This window comes from Oncorhynchus gorbuscha, linkage group LG13 (genome assembly GCF_021184085.1).
Source record: "Oncorhynchus gorbuscha isolate QuinsamMale2020 ecotype Even-year linkage group LG13, OgorEven_v1.0, whole genome shotgun sequence".
NCBI lineage: Eukaryota > Metazoa > Chordata > Actinopteri > Salmoniformes > Salmonidae > Oncorhynchus > Oncorhynchus gorbuscha.
This window is the reverse complement of record NC_060185.1, coordinates 64,363,986-64,383,202: the sequence shown is the minus strand read 5'-3', so window position 1 is coordinate 64,383,202 and position 19,217 is coordinate 64,363,986. Positions and strand designations below refer to the sequence as shown.

At 46.6% G+C, this 19,217-nt stretch overlaps 2 protein-coding genes across 2 annotated transcripts; one reads left to right on the top strand and one right to left on the bottom strand.

Moving 5' to 3' along the window:
* Positions 1-2,861: 2,861 nt before the first annotated feature.
* tlr1 (toll-like receptor 1) lies at positions 2,862-8,225 on the bottom strand. The gene is made up of 2 exons (XM_046295321.1): positions 8,041-8,225; positions 2,862-7,708 (listed from the first exon to the last, which is right to left on the bottom strand). The coding sequence occupies exon 2, from the start codon at positions 7,704-7,706 to the stop codon at positions 5,280-5,282; it is 2,427 nt and encodes an 808-aa protein (XP_046151277.1). The 5' UTR covers positions 7,707-7,708; positions 8,041-8,225; the 3' UTR covers positions 2,862-5,279.
* Positions 8,226-10,744: 2,519 nt separating this feature from the next.
* Positions 10,745-18,930, top strand: klb (klotho beta). Its single transcript, XM_046295320.1, has 6 exons — positions 10,745-11,805; positions 12,599-13,112; positions 15,028-15,296; positions 15,474-15,730; positions 15,852-16,786; positions 17,260-18,930. The coding sequence occupies exons 1-6, from the start codon at positions 11,068-11,070 to the stop codon at positions 17,706-17,708; spliced, it is 3,162 nt and encodes a 1,053-aa protein (XP_046151276.1). The 5' UTR covers positions 10,745-11,067; the 3' UTR covers positions 17,709-18,930.
* The last annotated feature ends 287 nt before the right edge of the window (positions 18,931-19,217 follow it).

Sequence of the window (19,217 nt, the reverse complement as noted above, 5' to 3'; positions counted from 1 at the left end):
AAAGATTTTACTGAGTTACAGTTCATATAAGGAAATCAGTACATTGAAATAAATAAATTAGACCGTAATCTATGGATTTCACATGACTGGGCAGAGGCGCAGTCATGAGTGGGCCTGGGAGGGCATAGGCCCATCCTTTTGGGAGCCAGGTCCACCCACCATGGAGTCAGGCCCAGCCAATCAGAATGAGTTTTTCCCCACAAAAGGGATTTATTACAGACAGAAATACTCATCAGTTTCATCAGCTTTCCGGGTGGCTGGTCTCAGACGATCCCGCACTTGACGAAGCCAGATATGGAGGTCCTGGGCTGGCGTGGTCTGCGGTTGCGAGGCTGGTTGGACGTACTGCCAAATTCTATAAAAGTACATTGGAGGTGGCTTACGGTAGAGAAAGTAACATTCAATTCTCTGGCAACAGCTCTGGTGAACATTCCTGCAGTCAGCATGCCAATTGCACGCTCCTTCAAAACTTGAGACATCTGTTGCATTGTGTAGGTTGACAAAACTGCACATTTTAGAGTGACCTTTTATTGTCCCCAGCATGAGGTGCACCTATGTAATGTTCATGCTGTTTAATCAGCTTCTTGATATGCCACAGTATGCCTGTCAGGTGGATCGATTATCTTGGTAAAGAAGAAATGCTCACTAACAGGGATGTACAAAAATTTGAGGGCAATTTCTGGGATCTTTTATTTCAGCTCATGAAACATGTGACCAACACTTTACATGTTGCATTTATATTTTTGTTCAGTATAGTTACTGCCAGCTAAAGCTAACAACACCTCTTCATCAAGTAATGTTAGCCTATCAAAAAGGAATGAATAGCCCTCTAATACAAATATAGACCCTTTTCCAGTACACAGCACACTGACGTCACACACAGATGCGTGCGACTCTTGACGGCAGTAAGAAAGCCATCGCCATCTGCACCCATGCAACATAGCCTAGATGTACATTTTTATAACTTCTGAACAAAATCACTTTTTTGGGTTCTCATACACATAAACCCAACAACAACAAAAAAACATCCTCTCACTATCAACTGCGTTTATTTTCCGCAAACTTAATATTTGTATGAACATACCAAGATTCAGCAACTGAGACATAAACTGAACAAGTTCCACAGACATGTGACTAACAGAAATGGAAAAATGTGTACCTGAACAAGGAGGGGGTCAAAATCAAAAGTAACAGTCAGTTTCTGGTGTGGCCACCAGCTGCATTAAGTACTGCAGTGCATCTCCTCCTCATGGACTGCACCAGATTTGCCAGTTCTTGCTGTGAGATGTTACCCCACTCTTCCACCAAGGCACCTGCAAGTTCCCGGACATTTCTGGGGGAAATGGCCCTAGCCCTCACCCTCCGATCCAACAGGTCCCAGACGTGCTCAATGGGGTTGAGATCCGGGCTCTTCGCTGGCCATGGCAGAACACTGACATTCCTATCTTGCAGGAAATCATGCACGGAACGAGCAGTATGGCTGGTGATGTTGTCATGCTGGAAGGTCATGTCAGGATGAGCCTGCAGGAAGGGTACCACATGAGGGAGGTTGATGTCTTCTCTGTAACGCACAGCATTGAGATTGCCTGCAATGACAAAAAGCTCAGTCCGATGATGCTATGACACACAAACCATAACAGACCCTCCACCTCCAAATTGATCCCGCTCCAGAGTACAGGCCTCGGTGTAATGCTCATTCCTTCGACGATAAACTCGAATCCGACCATCACCCCTGGTGAGATAAAACCGTGACTCGTCAGTGAAGAGCACTTTTTGCCAGTCCTGTCTGGTCCAGCGACGGTGGGTTTGTGCTCATAGACAACGTTGTTTGCCGGTGATGTCTGGTGAGGACCTGCCTTACAACAGGCCTACAAGTCCTCAGTCCAGCCTCTCTCAGCCTATTGAGGACAGTCTGAGCACTGATGGAGGGATTGTGCGTTCCTGGTGTAACTCGGGCAGATGTTGCCATTTTGTACCTGTCCCGCAGGTACCATTTACACCCTTAGTAAATATCAGCAAAAATGATTTATTGTTTATCCTCTTGGTCTTTCATTCAAAATATTCACAAAAATCTAACCTTTTAATTAAAGTGAAATAATTGAAAGAAAAAATGTATTGTTATCATAAAACAAATATTTTTTTCTCAAATATATGTGTGTCACAATTATTGGAACCCCTTCATTCAATACTTTGTGCAACCTCCCTTTCCAAAGATAACAGCTCTGAGTCTTCTCCTATAATGCGTAATGAGGTTAGAGAACACATGGCAAGGAATCTGAGACCATTCCTCCATACAGAATCTCTCCAGATTCTGATGTCCACTCTTGTGGACTCTCCTCTTCAGCTCATCCCACAGGTTTTCTATGGGGGGGTTAGGTCAGAGGACTGGGATGGCCATGGCAAAATCTTGATTCTGTGGTCAGTGAACCATTTTTTTTGTTGATATTGAGGTGTGCTTTGGATCATTGTCCTGCTGGAAGATCCAACCACAGACCAGTTTAAGCTTCCTAGCAGAGGCAGTCAAGTTCTGATTTAATATCTGCTGGTACTTGATGGAGTCCATGATACCGTGTGTCGTGACTAGACTTTAATATTAATTTGAAAACGGTTATTTTTCTAATTAACTAACTATGTTTAATTGTTACCCAATTAAATTAATCATGTAACAATTAACTCATTAGGATCTGGGGCACCACGAGAGCAGTTCTTTAAAGAGTTACCATCTCCCGAAAAGGTCTTTACCTATCACATCTATAAACAGTCAACTTATTAATCAAAACCTCACATTATATCATTCTGAGCAGTCGAGACCTTGCATCTGAAAAAAACAGAGCCTTACTTATGATTCAGTACTACACAAATTGGTTTAATTATTTATTACTAGCTAATTGAATGGGAAACAGGATAAACATACACACTTTGCATCGGTTATTGACTGGGGACTTAATACGCTAAAAACAGGTCCCTAGCGGAATGACAGCAACATAGCTGCTTGTTAAAGAAGAGATGGAGAGGGAGAGAGACACTTAACATTGGTACATTCAGAAACAACTCTCACCTACAGTAACCATATACTTTGCATGAATGTCTAGAAATCATTAATGTATTTATGTGAAATGCCTGGGTTCGCCAGGGATCTCTCACGTGAACAAGGCAGCCTTGGAAAGGGAGTTGGGGCTTTTGGCAGCACGCTTGTAAGGCTCTGATTGTCCGAAATGGTTCCGACAAGTCTTCTACTGTTGTCCTTCTCCGTAGTTGTCCGGTACCCGGTGACTTGTTGTGTAGTCTTGAACAGAACTACAGAGTTGACTTTCCTCCCATTCACTCTTGAAGATGCTTCTTTGAAGATAGACTAGCCAGCCGTGTCGATGGCTCCCCAGTGGGGTGATGAGAATAGCATAATACGATGGTTTGAGCAGAGTGACAGAATGGTCCTACGTAAATTCACTTTACTTAGGACAGCTAATCAGCCATATCAGTGATTGTGCAGGAAGGGAGTTTATCGTCTCTACCTCGTGTTGAGATTCAAAGTTCAAACCACTTTAAATGTGCAGCTGCACGTCTTTCTGGTCTGGTATGTTAATTTCTTAACCCATCATTTGTACAGTCTGAAGGAAAGGTGCGGTTCCGGCAGGCTAACACTCTCTGACCTCACTTGGAGCGGTGACTACTCACTGTGCAAAGTTATTTAAAAAAAACTCTTATCTCTTATAGCTTCTCAAATCACATTAAACACCCTGCTGCTACCTGGGGTGCAGACGACCGACAGGCACCCCTGCCCAGCACCCCTACGCCAAACACTCTCTCCATCCCTCAGCCCCAAACCTCATTTAAATTTTCTGTCTGCCGTTTTCATCGAGTCCTTGTTGTGTTTTATGTTTCATGTTTTCATGAAAATTTCATATTTTTTCATATTTTCATGTTTGACCCATTGCATCCATTAATGTGGTGGTTACTGATGTTTTTGAAGTCTATTTCAATAAAAAATGTTATCTCTAGTTGTCATTGCATTTGTGAACATTCATGTTTGACTATGTGTTATTGTTTTTGACGTTGTTGAATCTTCCCGTCAAAATGTTGCCTTCTTGGAAGATACCTGATACTCTCACTCAATTTGAAGACTGCATGTGAGGAAAAGTTGTTTCCTTGATGTCGTCTAATTTTTATTTATTTTTATCATTGATACATTTGTGTTTTCTCACAGTTTTCTCATTGATAAATTTGTGTTTTCTCAACTGTTGCTATAGAGGTTTGGACAAAAATAAACAGTGTCTGATTTATAAAATGATTCATGTGAAGAAAACGTTAGAAAGCGTTTCTTTCTCAAACACACCCATTGTCTGTGTTCCTCTGCCATGTAGGCACCGTACAGTGACGTGTGGCATCACTAAGGGGGTGAAGGAGGACTTCCGTCTGGCCATGGAGAGACAGGTGTCACTCTGCACGGAGAACCTGCACACTGTCCTCCACCGCTTCTGTGTCAATGAGAAGATAATCCTCATCCAATCCCTGCCCTTACCTCTGACCCCTTCAACTTTGACACGTGGACATCTGACATTTGGCTCATGAGTCTAATGTCCACAGTGAAACGCTGTTCGCTGTGCCGCTTGTGTGCCCAGAAGAGCATCGTCGTCTTCCATCAGACCTGACAATTGAACTCCTGACCCCCTCTATGACCAAATAACAATAATTAGAAAGAGATAAATTACTTGTTTCCCTCTTTCTAGGGTTAATCTGTGGTGCTAACGTTACTCATGAGCGTAAAATCTTCTGTACTTTTCCCCCTTGTTGTACTACTTGCCTTAAAATGAGATAATGACTTTCAAAGGATGTTCTTGCTGTACTTGGGAAGGATTCTGTTTTATTTTTCATTTTTGGGTCATTTTGTGTTGCCTGGCTACCCAAACTCTTTGCTCCGGCCAAACGCTATGGCACGCCCACAGACATACTTTTCTTCTCCACAATGAGACTGGTTTGAGTACCTCCACAACAATTTCTGGAATGGATTGGTCCCAAAAACCAATGGGTTGGGCCAGAGCCAGAACACACGTGTGTAAAGCGACGTTTGAAAATTTGTCATTGGCTTTGATACTCAGATTATTTAGAGATGATCCAATCGGCAGCATTTTATGAAGTGTATAGAAAAAAAGACGTTCTAAATAATTGTGAGATTGTTGGAAAGTTGACAAATGGGAGATCATTTTTGATATTTCTAGATAACATTAAAGAAATATATCAATATTTTTCTACCCCAATTTGTCTTATCTTCTCTCTCCCTCTCACTCATCCATGTCGTCTCGTACAGGTGCAGTGGGCAGGTCAGCCTGCAGTGCAGCCCTGAGATTGGCCCAGAACAGCCTGTGCTTGCCCCTGTCCTGGGGCCACTCCAGATAGGTGTGTCTGCCCATCATGGCTTTTAGCTGATAGTACTTGGAGGGGATCATGTACTGAGGCAGAGGCTCCAGGAGCACCAGGATCACACTGTCAGACCCTCGGGTCAACCGCTGGTGGCTGGCAAAGTACAGCTCATAGTGGCACCACTCGCTCCGGACGAAGTGGCGAGAGAGGACGAACACACAGCGCCGGCTCCTCTCCACGCATTGGATGATGTTCTCCACGATCGTCTTCCCCGGGACGAAGTCCCTCTCATGGCGGCAGATGTGGAGGCCCCCGCCGGAGCCTTCCAGATTAGGCAAGAGCTGGTCCTTGACCCAATCTGCATCATGCTGGCTGTAGGACACAAAGGCGTGGAACACCACCCCCTCCAGTTCCTCGGGTCGGACCTGCTGGGTCCTGGCACGGTGCTTTGCCCGGGTCCACTGCCAGATCATGCCCAGGTACCATGGAATGTCCAGGTGGTGGCACAGAGTCATCATAACAATGATAACAGCCACTGCCGGGCACAAGATGGCCGTTGCCAGCAGGCCGACATTGCAGGAGATCTCAGGGATCTGGAAGCCCTCCAGTGTGGAGTTCCTCCAGGCTTCGGGATAGCTGCAGCGATAGGCTCCTGGCCAGTGGAGAAGTTGGATTGCAGGGTGTCCGCTGCCCAGGCCAGTCCCAGCACCCAGATCGCTGAAGCCCCTCAGGCCACACGTACAGGTGAAGGGGTTTCGGCTGGCATCTAGAACCTGTAGAACAGGGCAAGTCTCCAGAACTCTCACAGATGGGGCATGGAGGGAGTTTTCCCTGAGAAGGAGATACTTAAGGTGTGGGAATCCAGCGCACACCGGGAGGTCCCTCAGCCGGTTGGCACTCAGGTCCAGGGCCAGGAGGGAGTCCAGGGCCAGCAGGGTCTCTGGTACAGTGGAGATCTGGTTGTTCTGGAGGTCCAGGCTGACAGTGCCATTCGGCAGGCAGCTAAATACCGACTCACTCAGCCCATTGGAAGATAGGTTCAGGTGGACAATGTTCGGTGGCCAGTGGCATTCCTGGCCGCTGTAAACCAACGAGTTGAGGCTGAGGTCCAGGTGACGCAGAGAGATCATGTTCTGGACCCTCTTGCTCAGGGTTTGAAGGGACCTGAGGTTGTTCCCTCTCAGAACCAGGATGTTTACTTTATTCAGGGTTGTACACTCTACAGTGATTTGCTGTTCTACTCTGGAGAAGACCGTATCAGCCAAGGCACAATCTGAGAAGTCTAGCTGCAGTATCCCACTGGGCAACTTGGGGCAGGTCATGTGTATGATGGATGTCTCAGTCATTGCCAGACGCTCCACCGGCATGTTGATGAAGAAGTTACAGAGGACTTCCAGGGAGAAGAAAAAGCTAACCACCCCCGCTCGCCTGGCAGAGAAGGATTTAGTGTGGGACGTGTTTCTTCCTGGGGTGTCCTTCACAGGTGGAATGTGGATGGCCACGTCTGAAGTGCTCAGGTGGATGATGGGGGATTCGAACACAGCGTTTATGGTGTTTGTCAGGTGCTTCCAGGTGATGGCCATATTTGTCAGGTAAAGATGTGTGGTGTTGACTGCCCTTCTCTCCTTCACAAGTTCCACCAGGTAACTGGCTACCATGCCATTGAAGTTCATACCCATCAGCTCAACCTCGTTGAACATCAACAGGGCGTCTGCGATCAGATTTCGATCGGTGGGTTTGTTCGTCAGGCCGATGCTGACCTTCTCCGCCTGGACGTCACTCAGGCTGCCACTCTCATAGGCTGTGAGATACTCCAGACGAAGGGTCAACGTTTGCAGGTGTACGTCAGTGATGTTGATGAAATCCTCCACCCTGATGATTTTTGCTCCGAGCCCCAGTCTCTCCAGCTTCATCAGGCTGTGGAACTCCACCCCCAGGGTCATGGTGTGGAACATGTTAAAGGTCAGATCTAGGTCTCTGAGGTTCAGCGCTAACAGCAAGTACCGTTGATCAGATAAGTTCTGGAGCTGGTTGTGTGAGAGGTCCAGACTCTCCAGGAGCGGAGTGGGATGAAACGTCTCCGGATCGATATCCTCCAAGACATTCCAAGACAAGTTGAGGAATCTCAGGTGAGTTGTGACTTGGAAATCCTCATGGCCAAGTTTGTGTATGTTGTTCTGGGAGAGGTCCAGGGCTTCGGTGCACGGAGGTAGGTTTCTGGGAACAGCGGATATGTTTTTGGAGGAGAGGTTGACAATAATGGTATGGATTTCTGAGGAGGAGGGGGTGCTCTGATGGACTCCCAATAACGCAGCCACGGCCCAGAGGGTGACTGCCACAGCCCTCATCTCTGTTGAGGGACAAGAGAAAATGTAACAAACAATGTTTGTGTGAAAGAGGTAGTTATAACATTGTGTGTCATGTGTGCTGTGAATCATAATAAATCAATAGGCTTCCATTAGAATGTGAATAAAGGTTTTGGTTCCTGTTTTTGATATGAATGTTATTCAACTTGTCGTGTTCTAAGGGTATTCGTTAAAAAAAGGAGCTTCCTTGTTTTATTATATACTCTTAAATAGACTCATTTTTGGTCTATAATACAGTACGGAAACTCACAAATGTCTTGAAAACAGGTCTGCAACACACACGCACACAGAAAGAGGGGGGGGAAAGCAGACTGACCTGTCTTTTCAGTATCCTATGGCTTTTCAAGTGACGCGTTTGTTGAGATAATGTTGAGTCAGTCACAGTCAGCTCGTCTCTCACTTTCAGATAAATCTCTCTTTACCTTTGCGATTTCTCTCACTCACACTCGTCCTATCACCTTATCACGCTCACTCTAACCCTCTCTCTGAGCTTACAGTAAATGTTGAGCAGAGGGGAAACAGACATGTGAAACCAGGCCTTTCAAATGTGCAGGCAACTCCTGTTCCTTCTTCACTCACATCTCTTTCTCACTTCCCTTTTTATTCACAGTGATGGGCATGGAATTGAGTGCTTGACAGGAAATTAAGTTTGGCCACATATCTGTGTATTTGGCACAGCTAGAGGCTATGATAATATATTACTCATGGCTTCCTTATAAGAATATTACATAGCTCATTTTAAGGTAGATCTAACTTATTGTTATATTGATTTACAAAAATTGGTAGGGTTGGAGGATATAACAACTGCATAAGATATTGGTTACACCGGACAATTCTTTCTTGAGCAAATGGTCGGGTGGCTGAAAAAAAAAGAAATATATAGTTTTAGACTGCAAACGGACTGCAAGAAGCCCAGAAATATATAATATTTGACTAAAACGTAATCATTTCAAACCTTGATTACATTTGGGGACATTGCCCTGCGTGGGGTGCCGTCTTTCGGATAGGATGTTATAAAACAGGTGTCCTGACTCTGTACTCATTCAAAATGGCTAAATTCCCAAACTGACCACATTCCATCATGGCAACCTAATCATCCCCCTCATTCCTAATTGTTAAATATCACTCCTCACCTCTCCACCTGATAGCTGATGTGTGGTGAGCGTTCTGGCACAAAAATGGTCGCCGTGCATCACTGAGGTGGGTGCTGTACATTGATGGGGATTGAGGTGAGTTTCCCTCTACTATGTAAAGTGCTTTGAGTACCTATATTGGTGGAAAAGCACTATATAAATCCAATTATTATGAATAATTTGTAAACGATCACGTCTCTCTGTTAAGCGTTGGGGAATACTTGGGAACAGATTTCCAAAATGAAAACCAGTTGGAGCTGATTTCCTGGTGTTTTTACAGTCTTCAATGTCCAAAAATGTAATTATCAACAAAAAAACAAACTAATAATAATAATTTGCTCAGAAAACCAGCCGCGGGCCAAATTCGGGCCACTAGTTGGGGAATCATACCCTAGACCAATGAACCCTGCGGATCTTGAAAAGCTTGGGTATTGTAATAGCCACCCATTACACCTTTTCAACGACAGGGCTTGTTGGTCTAGGAGTATGGCTTTTTCTTTGGGTGCGAGCGGTCCAGGGTTCAAATCCTGGCTGAACCCCCTTTGTGAAAATTCGGGTTTTCAAGTCTGACCCCTTGTCATGTTCACAGTGTGCTTCTAAACACTCCCACTTCACTCCTCCCTGGGCCCGGCGCGTTGCTGACTTGCTGAGCTACTCTCTCCCTCTGACACATGGATTCATGTGCTTCTCCAAGAGAGTGCACCATAATGCATATTTTCATCCCATATTCAGCAGTGTTAAAGTCGCTAATGGGAACTGATAGCTTCAGCCTAGCATCCCAAGATGTATCCCACCATATACCATCGCTGATCTCCCGTTTGATATACTTGATCAAGTTTAGGCCAGTCAGCTCAAAGGTACATCATACTAGTGCAGTGCTTTTCGGGAGGGTGGGCCTACATTTGTGCTGTATCATTGCAACCATGCTGATGTCAGGTCAGGTAGAGGTGAAGGATATCCATTCTCTAGCTAAATGGACCCTAACCTAATAACGCCTGTGACACATTTAATGATAAGGTGTCTCTATCTCCAACCACCACTTTACAACAACTGGCATCTTCACAGCTACACAAACAACAACATTAAGGATATGGCAGATGGGGAGTTGTTTCTGTTTTATTTTGTATTTCCTAAGATTAGATCAAAGATAGGTAACACGCGCACGCGCGCACACACGCACACGCACACACACACAAACACACACACACAATTTGCGGAAGTGAATGAGATCAAGAGGAACATCATGCCTGTTTTTATCTGTCGTCATCTTTAATTAAATCTAGGATAACAGTGAGGCCAGGCTTGGACTGATTTGGCCATAAAACCATAGGGAACGCTCAATTCTTCCCCAGTATTCTTTGTGGCCCCTGGCTAAACTGTATTCTATTTGTCTCTGATTCCATGAATCCAACTGACATGTGGGTTTTATCTTGTGGATGTGCCCCACAGCTAAACCCTTAACTCAACCTTATTGTGGCTATTTCTCAAACAGGACATCTTGGGTTTGAATAGCTGCAAGAACAAGCAGCTTTTTTCCTTACTATCCATTAGGTTGTAATGATTCCAATACGACGGTAAGATCGCTGAAAATAAAATGAAGGTATAAGATAGTATATGAAGAGAGTATAAGATTTAGCAGGAGACAGTGATTGTGAGATAGAGATGGGGAGAGAGAGAGAGAGAGAGAGAGAGAGAGAGAGAGAGAGAGAGAGAGAGAGAGAGAGAGAGAGAGAGTAAATGGGAGCTACATCTCAGTCATGGAGGTGAGGATGATCTTAGTTCAAGCTAATCATTGACAAAATTATCATGCGTCTGCCTCAAAGGTGTGTGCGAGTGCGTGTGCTCCTGAGTGTATGAGTCAGTGTTTGTGAGTGTGGTTGTGCATGTTCAGTGTACGGTATGTGTCAGAAAGAGGGAGGGGAGAGAAAAGGAGGGAGGTAGAGAGAGAGATATAGGGAAGTCCAACCATGTTAGCCTGTCAGATGGACATTGCACACCTTCTGGCTTCCACATGTAGACGTCTCAGTCTCCTGTACTCGCTCACTTCAATCCCTTCATCTTCTCATCTTCATCATGGATCCCTCACCTTCTTAACATCCGGACCGCTGATACTTACACAGAAACAGTCCCTCAGACAGAGACCAGCTTATTTCTTCTAAAGGATTTTGGAAAACTCTGGAGAGGATCATTCTTCTTCTACAGACTCCAATATGGCAACATACCTTTTCTCGCTCTTCCTGACAGTGATGGTCTGGCGTGGAGATTTCTGTTCCCTGGGGGAGGGCAGGAGGCAGTGGCAGCATCCCACCACCCCAGAGCCCTTCACCCAGAGCCAGTCCTTCTTCCATGGGACCTTCCCCCCAGGGTTCCTCTGGGGTACGGGGACCTCTGCCTTCCAGACCGAGGGGGCCTGGGACTGTGACGGTAAAGGCCCCTCAATCTGGGATCACTTCACCCACTCAGCCCCCCACCAAGGTGATGGAAGTATCGCTGACACGGCCAGTGACGGCTACAACCGCTGGGAGGAGGACATTGAGGCGCTGGGGTACCTCGGGGTGCGCTCCTACGCCTTCTCCCTCTCCTGGCCCCGAATCTTCCCCGACGGTGTTGCCACAGGTCGGCCCAATAGGGTGGCTGTGGAGCACTATGGGAGACTGCTCGACAGGCTCCTGGAGAGGGGAATTGAGCCGGTGGTCACCCTGTTCCATTGGGACCTTCCCCAGGCCCTGCAGGAGCACTATGGGGGGTGGAGGAATGACACCCTGGTGGGTTTGTTTGATGCATACGCTGCCTTCTGTTTTCGAACGTACGGGGGCCGTGTGAGGTACTGGATCACCATACACAACCCCTACCTGGTGGCAGTCCAGGGGTACGGGACAGGGGTGCACGCGCCTGGAGAGACAGGCGACGCCACCGCACCCTTCAATGTGGCCCACAACCTCATCAAGGTAAGGCAGGGTCAAGGGTTAAGGGTCAGAGGATCCAAGTTGCCCCATAGTCAATGAGCTTTGGTCAGTTTATTGTTTTCCCTCCAATGGGAATGGTTAGGATTTCAGAAAGAAAAGTTCCTAGTTTTGTGTCAAAGGGCAATGGATTATTTGTACCCATTTGGGAGGGGGGTCAGGGGGTTGAGTTGTAAATTAGAACCCTTTGGATAGATTGACTCGTGTGAAAGGGTCTGTTGAACAGACCATAGTACAGACTAAGACCACGTTTAGTCAGACAGCCTGTTCCTGAACTTCGTACTTCTGTGGGATTTATCAGCTGATGTCGTCAGCGAATGTTTGCGTCATGCATTGGGTTCAAGACATTGCAAAGGAAATGAGTGAAGACATAACACTTGAAAAGCCATGGTACATGCTGTGCTTTATTCAGTCAATCAGGTTAAACTAATCCAAATGGTTTCATGATATTCAATATTCACTGTGCTCCTTCAGCAGCTATTAGCAGTCATTGACCTCTTGTTAAAAAGTGTGTTCGACTTCTGCCATGAGAGGTTTATTACAGCTGCAGGACTGCGATTAGTAAACAGGACACTTAAAGGAGCCACTGGGGGTCAAAGTCTGTGACAGCAACAGTTTTGCAGCTTCATTAATAATCAGCTCTGTCCCAGTGCATATTCACACTGTACAGGTCCGATGTCTGTACTATGTGTATGTGTATGTGTAATGTCTCTGCCATAATGCAATGCATGTAACAGACCTCCATTTGATTTATTTCTAATTTGATTTTCCTTTCCAGGCGCATGCCAAAGCATGGCACACCTATGACACCTACTTCCGGCCGACTCAGAATGGTAAAGTGTCCATCGTCTTGGGTTCCCATTGGATGGAGCCTAAGAGAGACCAAGCCACAACGGTCAATATTGAACTCTGCCAGCAGTCCATGGAGGCGGTGCTTGGCTGGTTCGCCAATCCCATCTTCAGGGATGGGGACTACCCAGCATCCATGAGATCCACCCACAGGGGGCTTCTGCCTGAGTTCACCCCAGAGGAGAAACACTTGGTGCGGGGAACGGCTGACTTCTTTTCCCTGTCCTTTGGGCCTAACAACCTGCGTCTGGGCCGGAGTCTAGCCCACTATGGGCAGACTGTGTACCCGGACATGAGGCGGGTGCTGGGCTGGGTGAGGCTGGAATATGGGGACCTGCCTGTGCTGGTGGCGGAGGGGGGCTGGTTCTCAGCTGCAGCTGTGGAGAGGGAGGATACAGATGCCATCTACCTGATGAAGAGGTTCATCAACCAGGTGCTGCAAGGTGAGAAGGGGGCAAGGAGGAGGAGGCCGAGGATGGGGGGCAGGATTAGGGAAAACAGAGGAGGTCAACAAGAGAGAGTACAGTACCAGTCAAACGTTTAGACACACCTTTATTTATTTGTACTATTTTCTACATTGTAGAATAATAGTGAAGACTTCCAATCTAGGGAATAACACATATGGAATCATGAAGTAACCAGAAAAGTGTTAAACAAATCAAAATATATTTTAGATTTTAGATTCTTCAAAGTAGACACCCTTTGTCTTGATGGCAGCTTTGCACACTCTTGACATTTTCTCAACCAGCTTCATGAGGTAGTCACCTGGAAGGCATTTCAATTAACAGGTGTGCCTTGTTAAAAGTTAATTTGTGGAATTTCTTTACTTCTTAATGTGTTTGAGCCAACCAGCTGTGTTGTGATAAGGTTTGGGTGGTATACAGAAGATTTGGTAAACGACCAAGTATTTGGTAAACGACCAAGTCCATATTATGGCAAGAACAGTTCAAATGAGCCAAGAGAAACAACAGTCCATCCTTATTATGGGGCGGCAGGCAGCCTAGCGTTGGGCCAGTAACCGAAAGGTTGCTGGATCGAATCCCCGAGCTGACATGGTAAAAATCTATCGTTCTGTCCCTGAACAAGGCAGTTAACCCACTGTTCCCTGGTAGGCCGCCATTGTAACTAAGAATTTGTTCTTAAATTACTTGCCTAGTTAAAGAAAGCTAAAAATAAAGGTCAGTCAATGCGAAAGATTTCAAGAAATTTGAACGTTTCTTCAAGTGCAGTCGCAAAAACCATCAATCACTATGATGAAACTGATTCTCATGAGGTCTGCCACTGGAAAGAAAAACCCAGGGTGACCTCTGCTGCAAAGGATAAGTTCATTAGAGTTACCAGCCTCAGAAATTGCAACACAAATAAATGCTTCACAGAGTTCAAGTAACAGACACATGAGACTGCGTGAATCAGGGACTGCGTGAATCAGACTTTCATGCATGAATTGCTGCAAAGAAATCACTACTAAAGGACACCAATAAGAAGAAGGGACTTGCTTGGGCCAAGAAACCAAGCAATTGATAATAGACCGGTGGAAATCTGTCCTTTGAGTCCCAATTTGAGATTATTGGTTCCAACCGCCATGTCTTTGTGAGACGCAGAGTAGGTGAACAGATAATCTCCACATGTGTGGTTCTCACCGTGAAGCATGGAGGAGGAGGTGTGATGGTGTGGGGGTGCTTTGCTGGTGACACTGTCTGTGATTTCTTTAGAATTCAAGGCACACTTAACCAGCATGGCCACCACAGCATTCTGCAGCAATACGTCGATATGCTATCCCATCTGGTTTGCGCTTAGTGGGACTATCATTTGTTTTTCAACAGGACAATGACCCAACACACCCTCAGGCTGTGTAAGGGCTATTTGACCAAGAAGGAGAATGATGGAGTGCTGCATCAGATGAGCTGGCCTCCACAATCACCCAACCTCAACCCAATTGAGATGGTTTGGGATGAGCTGGACCGCAGAGTGAAGGAAAAGCAGCCAACAAGTGCTCAGCATATGTGGGAACTCCTTCAAGACTGTTGGAAAAGCATTCCAGGTGAAGCTGGTTGAGAGAATGCCAAGAGTGTGCAAAGCTGTCATCAAGGCAAAGGGTGGCTACTTTGAAGACTCTAAAATATATTTTGATTTGTTTAACAGTTTTTTGGTTACTACATGATTCCATATGTGTTATTTCATAGTTTTGATGTCTTCACTATTATTCTACAATGTAGAAATTAGCAAAAATAAAGAAAAACCCTTGCATGAGTAGGTGCATCCAGACTTTTGACTGGTACTATACATTTAACCTGAACTGTTGTGCTATTTGTACCTCTTTGGTAACATCTCCTTCGTTCTGTGTTTGTCTGTGTCCAGCGATGGTGTTTGACGGTGTCAGAGTGTTTGGCTACACAGCCTGGTCTCTGGTGGATGGTTTTGAGTGGAACTACGGCTACAGTGTGAGACGAGGCCTGTTCTACCTAGACTTCAGCCAGGTCAACAGAACCAGGGTTCCCAAGACCACTGCTCTGTTCTACAGGCAGGTCATCAAGGACAACGGTTTCCTCAGTGATGAGATCACCGGAGAGGTCAAAGGGCGTTTCCCATGTGACTTCCAATGGGGTGTGGCCGACTCCAGCCTACAGGTGAGGGGATAAGAAGGAGAAGAAAGGACACGAGAGAGGCAGGAGAAAGGAAAGAGAGGGTGATTTTATTTTGCAAAACTGCTCTGCCTTCCTTGCTTTTGATCTCAAACAGAACAATAAGCAAGCTGGATGATGCAAACAAAAACAAAAAACGATATATTTCTTCTTTTATCAAAGGTCAATTTCTATCCCTTCTCCCCTCAATTCACCGACCCCCACCTGTACAGCTGGAACCTGACAGGGGATGGGGCACTGCGTCCTGTCCAAGGAGTCAACCTCCACATCAGGGGGGCACAGTGCACTGACTACCTGGCCATCAGTGGTCACGTGAGCCTCTTTAAGTCCACAGGGGCATCTCACTACCTCTTCGCCCTCAACTGGTCCCTAATCCTTGCCCAAGGAGATCTGTCTAATGTGGACACAGAGGCCCTAAGGTAGAGACAACAACTGTATAATGTGTATTCAAATGTTTACCATACATGCACACATGCAAACACACACTAAAATGCACGCCTGTATGCATACACCCTTTGCATTTCAAACTCTTTCTAACAGGTACTACCGCTGCTTCCTCACCGAACTCCGCAAGCAGGGCCTGGAGGCTGTGGTCACTCTCTACTACCCTACTAACAGAGTCCCTCTGCTGGGCTTGCCCGGCCCGCTGCATGCCTCTGGCGGCTGGCTGAACCAGAGCACGGTGGAGGCCTTCCAGAGATACGCAGCCCTCTGCTACAGGGAGCTGGGGCCCTGGGTGAGCTACTGGATTACCATCAATGAGCCCAACAGACTAGTGGATGCCTACAAGATCGGGGAGGAGCAGCATCTGGCAGCCCATAATCTCCTCCTGGCCCACGCTAAGGCCTGGAGGCTTTATGAGAGGGAGTATCTCAGCCAACAGGGAGGACTGGTGTCCCTGGCTCTGCACGCAGACTGGGTAGAACCCGCCAACCCCTTCCTGGAGTCACATGCAACAGCCGCTCAGAGATTCCTGTTGTTTGAGCTTGGTCGTTTCCTAGACCCACTACTAGGGAGCAGAGAGGGGGAGGGTAAGAGTGGTAGGTACCCTCCAGAGGTGAGGACGTACTTGGAGGAGAGGGCAAGGGTGATGGGCCTCCCTGGATCCCCACTACCACACTTCACCGCCAGGGAAAAAGAGGAGCTAGGAGGGGCGCTGGGCTTCATTGCACTGAACCACTTCACCACACGTCTCGTGTCACCACGCCCCCAGTCTCCTCAGACTGCCCCACCTAACCCTCAGCAACCTCCAGACCATGGCTGCCTGCTGATGTCTGACCACACCTGGGCCTCTTCTGGTCTGGAGCAGGCAGTGGTCCCCTGGGGCCTCCGGAGGGTGCTGCGCTGGGTGAAGGAGAGGTATGGAGGGGCCCTGCCTGTTGTAGTCACAGCCAGTGGGGTAGATGACCAGGCCCCTGTAAATGATCTGCTCAGGCAGCACTACATCAGGAATTACCTACAGGAGGCCCTCAAAGGTGAGCCTCTCTCTAACCTCCTCAAACTCCCTTCAAACCCCCAAACTCCAGTCCAATGATAACCCACTAATTTGTTGTTATCAGAAATAGCCTGGAGGTTCTATACTTATACTTCTATTGTTTGAAATAAACAGACCTCCTCTCTGCAGTTTCTTCTGCAGACAGGTAGAGTAGGGCACTCATTAGCAGCTTTAAGTATGAGAGGTCGAAGGTGACTTTTCTCACAGCTCATTACCTAACACACCACAGCACACAGCCGTATCACATGAGCCCCCTCATAAAACTCCTGGACTTTACTGTATAAGAAACCTTTGAGCTCATAAAGTTCATCCCAGTGAGAACATGTACTGAACTAAACGTTCTGTGCAGTACTTTAGCCACAATAGGCTACAGCTTCTCTGTTGACATTGCTTTTCTGTATGTCAAAAGAGGGATTCTGACCTCAACCTCTCCCTGTTTTTGCTCCTCTCCAGCTCGCCAGTTGGATGGAGTCAACCTAAAGGGCTTCTACGTCTGGAAGCTGCAGGATCGACACGTCCCTGAGTTCGGCCTCTTCACCTCTTCCCACCACAAGTCCCGACCCAAAGCCTCCATCGCAACCTACAGAGAGATCATCGAGCGCAGCGGTTTCCCTGGCAACAACGTGACATCCTCCTGTAGGATCATTGACCGCAGGGCGGTGTGTTCCATCTGCGCTCGCATCTCAGAGAACAAACTGCTGCTGTTCTTCGCTGCATGTCTCCTCCTTACATTAGCTATGCTGGTGGGGGTCGTCATCGTCGTCGTCAGGGGGAAGAGGACTAGGAGGAGGAGAAGGGTGGGTTTGCCGGTGTGTCCCATCCCGCTCGGGAGGAAGTGTCAGCCGTGGGAGAGAGTGTCACTACAGAGTGTGACGGATAGGATCCGCGTGGTCCGCCGTTAGTTAGGGCCTCATTCATACGGAGTTTGTTCCTGTTGTAGTGGCCTGCAGGTTTTACATGCCAGCCAAGCTTCCGGGAGAGCGCCATGGTGCCCTTTTGAGTCGTGGTTCTTAGGGACAGGTCTAGGATCAGCTTACCCTCCCCAAAACCTTGAACTTAGTGGATAAATGAAAAATTTAGATCAGTGTTCTAGGGAGCAACTTCATTATCCTCCACAAGCCCAATGGGACTGGGCTCAACGCAGTGGGATCAGCAAGGGCCAAGGGGTCATCTTCTGTCTGAGCCCTAGAGATACCACATATTGATGATCAATGTATAGGCAATTAACATAATTGACCGTATGTAGGCTATATGTTATCACTGACAAGAATATGATGTTGCCATGGGATTGCTTTGTTGTTTCGTTGACAGGACGTTGGCTACAGCTTGAGATTTTCTATGAATGCTGCTGTTGTGATGTACTGATCATGTATGGTGTACAAGACCGGCGTGCTGACTTGATGGTGTGTGTCATAGTGTGTCCTCACCTGTCTTATAATTTGGTGGGTACTTATATTTGTCCTATTTCACACGTGTACAAGTGTGTACAAGTGTGAATTTATACGTGTGAATTGTTTTTTGCATATCCCAACTCTCCCTGAGACACCCTTGCACAGTCTTTGTATATTTGTAGTAAGGAGTTCCTCAAATAGGGAGTCTGCGCTGATGGCAGTAGTTTTTGTCCCTCTGTGCTACAGAGACAAAACCACTTGAACATGTTATCTACAAATGGCTAACTCAAGCGCTTATTCTAATATGAAATCAAATGGAATCGTTGTGCCAGAAGTTGCTGCTCTATATGGGCACTGTTTCCTTCAGACACTGCTGCCCCCTTGTGGGGGTCTTATGTCCAAAAACTGGTTCAGGGCCCTTGATAAGAAAATAGAGAGAGAATGAGAGAGAGAGAATTGAGAGTGAGAGAGAAATAATTGGTAGAGAGAGAATTGAATTGAGAGACAGAGAACTGAGAGTGAATTTAATTGAGAGAGAGAGAGAGAGAGAGAGAGAGAGAGAGAGAGAGAGAGAGAGAGAGAGAGAGAGAGAGAGGTTGAATCCAAGATGGCGTAGCAGTAAAGACGTTGTTTGTTGTTGTCCTGTGTAAATATTTCCATTGTCTTTTTTGTATATATTTCAATATATTTCAATCTCTTTTTCCATTTTTAAATTAAATATACCTTCCAGCAACCCGCCTCACCCAATGTGATACGAATCTGCTATTTTAAGACATTATAGCTAGAACCTCCATCAGAAGCTAGCCATCAGAATCTAACCAGCCTATTAGCTACTAGCTATTTAGTCCTTGTTAGCCACTGCTAGCGGCTATTAACCTTTAGCTCAGACACCAGATGCTTTTAGCCTAGATAATATTTGCCAGTCTGCACAGCACGATATCAACCCTGAGCATACCGGACTGCTTTTTTCCACTACAACACCGGATTCCTGCCTTAAGCCCTGGACCATTACTCCTGATC

Bases quoted from the DNA above. Each gene is read 5' to 3' on its own strand.
- tlr1 (XM_046295321.1), bottom strand. From the start codon at position 7,706: ATGAGGGCTGTGGCAGTCACCCTCTGGGCCGTGGCTGCGTTATTGGGA.
- klb (XM_046295320.1), top strand. From the start codon at position 11,068: ATGGCAACATACCTTTTCTCGCTCTTCCTGACAGTGATGGTCTGGCGT. The intron at 15,297-15,473 runs GTGAGGGGATAA...CTTTTATCAAAG, and splicing joins TGGCCGACTCCAGCCTACAG to GTCAATTTCTATCCCTTCTC. The intron at 16,787-17,259 runs GTGAGCCTCTCT...GCTCCTCTCCAG, and splicing joins CCTACAGGAGGCCCTCAAAG to CTCGCCAGTTGGATGGAGTC.